Genomic DNA, 7572 nt, shown 5'->3' on the forward strand with positions numbered 1-7572 from the left:
CAACAGCATGCGTAGACAAGTTCATTTGTGACGATAACTCACAAGAATATTACCAGTCCAAACCTCCAGGGCTAAAAAGAGATTTCACAGGAAAAGTCATCGACAGCAACATATGAAGATTAGAGGCTGACAAGGCTATTTACATATGGTATGTATCTTGTGTCACGATCTGGTGATGCAATGCCCAGCGCTTTAGTTTCCTTCGTCAGCAAGTCATAAAGATATAGTTTTCTGGCCAACTGAACCAACAGCTTGTTGCCAGAAGCAGCAACCACAGCCAGGTCAGACACAGGCCCACCCACCACTTCCACGTCGAGAACTACTCTTTGTTTCTCCGCCCACATCCTGGCATGGCTGCCCATTTGCATGGTATTACTGTGGGCATTATCTAATACTTGAACTGTTATTGACTGCCCATTAGGATAAGCTGAGCAAAGCTTTCCATTCATCGCTCCCAGAACACCATTTCCAAATTGATAGTCTTGGAGCATTTGTGATCTATCCTTTGTCAGATCATAAGCTAGAAGACCCCTTGATTTCCAGTAAACAACCCCATTCACATGAACCCCTGATTTTTTTGGCACAGAATATGAAGTAAAACAAATCTCTCCTGAAACTTTCCAGGATCCTTCTTTAGAGGAGTATATCTCAAATTCAGTTGCATCATCAAAGTCGGCAGATGGAAAGGCACAAACAAGCTTATAATCGGCCTCAAAGTTAAGCCGGGATGGTTCAAATACAAGCACAGTTGAAGGCTGTAAACCATGATTAGCATTTGGTTCTGGAAGTTTCTTCCACTGCTGGGTCACAGGATTGCAAATGTAGTAGGCTTTATTCCCAGTTCGAGAATGGCAGCAAATCAGTCCATTGGATGCTGACAAGATGTCAACTGGCTCAGGCAAAAATTTCAGAGAGGGGTCTGGTACACCACAAGCTTTTGGCTCATCAGAGACAAGTGATGGTGGTTCTCCAGATACCTGCCTAAAGAAACCTAAGGTCGAACCACAACAAATTGACTGATTATGGGCAAAGAATGGAGTTGATATCTGAAGTTTCCAGTCTTTACAAACACTCAAAAACCTGAAAAGTGATTTTGCAGGTAGAAAAGGAAGGGCATGTGCCCTTATAATTTCACTGAGATTCATATACATAGTGTTGTTCAGCATACCAAGGAATTTGCCTGGCTTTTTCCCACGATCCATTTTGTAATTAGATAAGTCCTCCATGATACTGCAGCCACTAATAGAATTTCATACCCAGCCAATTAACGATATATAGTGTAGAAAAAGATCATGATGAATGAAATAAGTCCTTTGTAGTTTGTGCTTCCTATCAGCTATGCTTTTAAGAAATGGTATTTAGAAGAATGTATGATCACAAAAGAATAAATAGAGGATATACACAAACATTAGAGGTGGCACTAACAGAACATAAATTCAGGGAAGGATGAGTTAGATGCTTCGAGCATGTCTCGTGTGTACCTAAAGAAACTCCAATTCACAAAAGAAATGTCATCCAAGTAGAATAAATTAGAAGAGGACGAGATCCATTAAATTAATGACTCCATTGAGTTCAAAATTATTTGATTTCTTTAGAACTTTCAGGGTTGTAGAGCTAGAATGAATGGAGTGTCCAACAAATATTTATGTATCCGAACCAAGATTACTGAAAATAAGGCTTATCTTGTAGTATCTTCTAGTTGATACGTATCATGGATCATCAAACATGCATCCATTATATGCTACTATGCTAGACATAGCTACATCACACAACACACCAAAAATACCCCTAGTTATTTCTAAATAAGTTTATATATGTCACAACACTAATAAAGCAACCTCATGGACTTTTTAAAACAATGGTAAATATACTACAATTCTGTTACGGGGTTATTAATTTGACAATTTATTATTTACAACATTATTTGCAAGTTACAATTTTAATTTAGTTAAATTTTTATTATGAATTTTCATGACAGTTTTCGTTACTTTTTTTATGAATTTCCGTTACTTTTTTTATAATTTTTTTTATGGATTTGTATTGAGATTTACAGATCAAGAAACACCTTTCATGTGGTAAGCTTAAAAGTAAGTCAAACTTACATTTTAGTTACTTATTTGATCAAACATATTTTTCCACAAAGGCATGTTTCTTGAGGTTTAAAATGGTTTTCCACTTGCTTTGGTTTGTTTAAATAGAAAAATCCATCTTTCTACAGCAAGCAAAAATTCTCTCCAATTCTATAAGAACCAAACAATGCGTTAGACAATCCAAAGGATACACACAAAGAAAATATTAAAAAGAACAACAAATACAAAACCCTAGGTCGAGCATCGTATCAAATTCTGCACAGTGAGAATTCAAACAAGTAAACGTTGAACTAAAAATGAAATCTTTCAGAAAAAATCATAAAGCAGAAATCTTCGTATACACACAGTCATATCAACAATACAAAATCCTAGCCTTCGCACTAGAAAAAAAGATGCATTGTGGAAATTTGAAAGATTTTGATTATTCATTGAGATTTAATACTGATCAGCATGAAATTGATCGGATTAAAAGACACTTAAAAATAGATGAGAACAGATTTATACCTTATTGACTTCGATTGTTGATCGAGACTCGAAGAAGACGAAAGTCAGGCTGTTGAAGAAATTTATTCATGACAGGAAGTGTTGATTTTTCTTTCTTTAGGTGTTTTTATTATTTTCTCTTTCCTTTAAAAAAAAAAAAAAGGCACAAAACACCCCTAACCTTTGTCTATACTTTGGAATACACCTCTATCCTTTCATTTTGACAAAAATCCCTCCTAAATGACATTTTCATTACAAAATACAACATTTTCTTCCATTTTCTCAATAAATATTATGAAATAACTAATATTCCCTCCTCTTTAATAAAACAAAAAGAAACTCAAGAAATAAATAATTAATTGAAACTGTAGTCTCAATTTATTTTTTAAAAAAAAATACTAATGTGTACAAATAAATAATTAAAAAAATTAAATGAACGTATAAGTTACATTTTATATTTTATTTAAAAATATTAAATAAATGAAATTTTCACTATATTTTATTTCTTTATTTATAATATTATCGACGTATAAGTTAATTTTTATCTTCTATTTAATCTCCAATGAGCTTATTGTAATTAGTGTATATTACATATATGTAAATCAAATGGACGACGACAATATCATAAATTATGTTATTGATGATTATCAATGGTTCTTTTCTTGCTAATGATCGATTAAGAAACCACAGATGTTACTAACACAAACTTCTCTCTTTGAAATTCTTACGTTTTCTTAGTTCTAACATTAGACTTCACCAAACTTTATTTTATTTTTATTAGGATGGAGCCTATGAACCTGATTTTAAAAGCTACTATTCTCATCTTTTGGGGGGAGATTTTGCTATTTGGCCTATCACTATTCCTTTTCATAGATAAGTCTATATTGTCTTTAATGAAATTATCTTTTCTATATTGCAAAATATATCCTAATCTTTTAAACATTTTATCTCATATTTTCTCTGTTTTGAATATTTGAATATAATTTCATTCTATGATCTAATAAATTGAAATAATCTGTAATATATTGTTCACATTTATTATTTAATATATTATATTTTTCAGAAGATGCATCCATATTTTCTAATTGAGAAAACATATTTTTTATTACTTCTAACATTCTTTCTAATAAATTATCAAATCCTTTAATTGTATATCCTAGCATTTATAATCATCAAATCATGCAATTAATCCCTTTGATTCTCTAAAATCTAAAAAGATCAATTCTAATTTTAGTAAGAATTTAATAGTATTACCTTAGGTTTGATCTGGATCTTTATTTTTAGAACCGAGTGACCTTTGAGCTCTGAATATGTAAACTGCTTTCTTCAATGACCTCCTGCTTTCACGAAATCTTTACTATTTCAGCTTCTTGTCCTCATTGTATCAATTCTGAAGAATAAAATTCTAGACTTCTGTTAAATAAAAACTCTCTTTTTGCTAAAATAAGAAGGAAACTTTCTATTAGATCTTTCAAAAATATATGAAAATAAAGATTTAGAAACTCATATTGATATCAAAATATTGAAATTTTATTTCTATCAGAACTTTTACAAGATTTCTATTTGGTATGCAAAGATTTCCAGAAAAACTGGTTTTTCAAATTAAAGATGGCTTAAGAGTGGATATTGGTTACAATTCGAGATTTCAAGATGATTTCTATCAGTTACAATGCCTCTATTTAAACAAGTCTATGAGATCCTATTACATCATTGAATACATCAGCAAAGACACACTTCCCTCTCCATTATTTTTCTCCTTGGGCATACATCTTCACATTTTTCTTCGACTTTTTATCCAAAGAGCGTCTTTCTTTTATTTTCTATGTCTTTACATGCAGCTGTATTATTGTTCTCCACATAGCTTTGTCAAATGTGCTCTATTATTTTCTTCTTTCACATGCAGCTGTGATATTCCCTTAACTGGCAAGATTCTTTTATAGCAGTAGGACATTTTGAAAATTGACGTATTTCGAATTTTGTAATATAATCCTTTAGTATTTCTGATTTTCCATGTCCTTGATTTGATACCAGCATCCAGTTTTCATATTTGCACAAGCATGAGAATTTTTTGTCAAATTTTTTTTTGGCAATGTTGTATATGACTTTTTTGGTTGATGATACTGGGATGGAATCTATTTTTTTATTAGTTGGTATATTATTACGTCTAGGTCCATTGCTACTTCCAGCTGTCCCTGTTTGGTATTGATTTGGAAAACTCATTTATGAACTCTTTGGTATATCTATTTCAGACAATGTATCTTCTAGTTGAGCTACAATAGCATCAACTTGATTTTTGAGTTCTATGGCCTCTTTATGATATTCAATAGTAATATTCAGCAATATTTTTGTATTGGAGTTGAACGTCTCTGAGATCTGTGTTGTCCTAGTATTTATGTCTTCAGATTCTTCTTTAAGAAAATATGTCTTTTTTTGTATATGTAGGATATATTGGTATAAATCCATGACCATAATTTTATCCATCACCAAATTCTATGTTTCTGCTGAGAAAATCTGTAAGGAAATTATTAACTCCTTAATATGAACTATATCAAAATTATAAAATGTTAAATAAGCTTGTCATCTATGGAGCCTTCTGTATTGAGGTTCTGATGGTAATTTATTCCTGACTAATCCTACAACTTGAGAATTATCAGTTTCGATAATAAATTTCTTGGATAACAAAAATAATGAAAATTTTTTATTCCTCTAATAATTGCTAATAATTCTTTTTCATGAATGATATAATTTATTTCTACTTTATTAAAAGTTCCACTTGAATATATACAAATTTCATTTAAATCTGTTTTTAATATTGCTGTTCAATATTTATCTGAGGCATCAGTATTAACAATCAAATTATTTTTTTCATCTGATAATCTTAATTTTGATAAATTTTTACATCTTCTTTTAATGATTTATCTATTTCTGTATGTTTTTCATTCTATCCTTTAGTATTTATTTTCCTAAGTAAAATTTGTATTTTATGCCTTTTTTTTAGAAAGGTTTTTAATAAAATTTTCTGCATAATTTAAACATCCTTAAAAAAAAATTATTTGTTCTTTGGATTCTAATTTATCTGAAAAACTTTCTATCTTTTTATATATTTAAGTCTGTAATTTTATTCCTCTTTTATCTATTGATAAACCAAAAAAATCCATCTCTTATTTTTATATTATAGATTTCTTTTTAGAAAGTACAATTCCTTCTTTTTTACATTCGTTTATAAATTGTACTAAATGATTCATATGTTATTCTTTACTGTTAGAACAAATCAATATATCTATAATATCATAAAAGAGAGAATGACGGTGTACTGTTCATTTTTGTCACAGTCGTTTTCACACTTAACCGATTTGGAAATTGGTTTGGCAACAGAAAAAATTCTATTCAACAATACTGTTGGACTCTTTCTCCTAATTCTCACGCTATTAACTATCAACCATATCTTATATATTTAAAATTTTAAAATTATAGTAAATAAAATGTAAAAAAAAAAAAACATATTCACCGTGCATGGAGAAAAAATTTACGTCATACCACATAATTTTTCTGGAGTAAAATGATGTATTGAGAAAATTGTTGCGAAAAAAATAATAAATAGTAATAAAATAATTGATTTTTTTTAAAAGAAAAAAGATTTATACGCATTTTTAACACATATGTTTAACGTCCGTTTAACTATTTTTGATATTCATTTAGATCATTCGACGTGTCTATGATATAGTTCTTGAAATGAGTTTCGAGAGAATGTAAAATATTTATCGATTCGACTATCGTACAATCGTTAATGAATTTTTAAAGTTATTATCGAAATTTTCGAAATGTAGTTTGAAAATGTCTATTTTGACGTCCCGTAACATTTGCTACGATTAGCCGTTTCACGCACCGTTAACGACGTGCAATACTATGCCGCGAGTATTTCAAAATGATATAAAGAATGTAATATTTTGACTTCATTTGATATCACGTAACGAATCTGAAAATGAACATAAAAACATAAGCTAAAGAAAAAATAAAAAATAAAATAAAATAATTTACAAAAACCTCCGTGCACGGAGGTTTATAATCTCCGTGCACGGAGATTTATGCCTTTTTTTCTTTTATTTTTATTTGTAACATATTTTTTTATTAATATTTAATTTAAAAAATTAAATATATCTAAATAATTATTTAAAAATGTTGAAGTTAATATTTTTTACCTATAAATAACTTTTACAATTATAATTTTCTATTACTTTTAAATAACTTGAAGTGATTTGTTTACTTATAAGTAAATTTTTACGTTTTAGATAGTTTAATCTTTTTATTAATATTTAATTTTAAAAATTAATTATATTTAAATATTTATACTAAAAACATTTTAAGTTCACATTTTTTTTTTATATATATAAGTAGCTTTTGCAATTATAAGAGAAAGAGGGATTAATATATTTTTTTTTTTTACCTATAAATAGCTTTTACAATTATAAGTTTTTTATTTTAAATAACTTAAAGTGATTTTTTTACTTATAAATAATTTTTTTATCTTTTAGATAGTGTAATCTCTTCTTTTACTTTTAGATAACTTTATCGATTTTCTCACACACTATTATTCACTGTAATATTTCTCCCTTGATTTGAATCTAACACACCATACTCTTTCTCATAATTTTCACGCTATTAATTATCAACCATATCTTAGATATTTAAATTTTTAAAATTATATTAGTAAACAAAATTATATATATATATATATATATTCACTCTGTGCATAGAGAAAAAAATTTACGTCATACCACATAATTTTTTTTGAGCAAAATAATGTATTGAGAAAATTGTTACGAAAAAATAATAAATAGTAATAAAATAATTGATTTTTTTTAAAAGAAAAAAGATTTATACGCATTTTTAACACATATGTTTAACGTCCGTTTAACTATTTTTGATATTCATTTAGATCATTCGACGTGTCTATGATATAGTTCTTGAAATGAGTTTCGACAGAATATAAAATATTTAT

The 7572-nt window shown here is 28.5% G+C and overlaps 1 protein-coding gene across 2 annotated transcripts; it reads right to left on the minus strand.

The window, feature by feature from the left end:
* Nucleotides 1-12: 12 nt before the first annotated feature.
* LOC111397244 (F-box protein At5g49610-like) lies at nucleotides 13-2696 on the minus strand. 2 transcript variants are annotated; one of them, XM_023024068.1, is made up of 2 exons: nucleotides 2595-2696; nucleotides 13-1230 (listed from the first exon to the last, which is right to left on the minus strand). In XM_023024068.1, exon 2 carries the CDS (start codon nucleotides 1224-1226, stop codon nucleotides 120-122), a length of 1107 nt encoding a protein of 368 aa, XP_022879836.1. In that variant the 5' UTR covers nucleotides 1227-1230; nucleotides 2595-2696; the 3' UTR covers nucleotides 13-119. The 2 variants fall into 2 exon arrangements, with proteins under 2 accessions (XP_022879836.1, XP_022879835.1); XM_023024067.1 differs by having other exon boundaries at nucleotides 13-1239; nucleotides 2595-2679.
* Between the last annotated feature and the right edge of the window lie 4876 nt (nucleotides 2697-7572).

Source organism: Olea europaea, chromosome 7 (assembly GCF_002742605.1).
Source record: "Olea europaea var. sylvestris chromosome 7, O_europaea_v1, whole genome shotgun sequence".
Lineage (NCBI taxonomy): Eukaryota > Viridiplantae > Streptophyta > Magnoliopsida > Lamiales > Oleaceae > Olea > Olea europaea.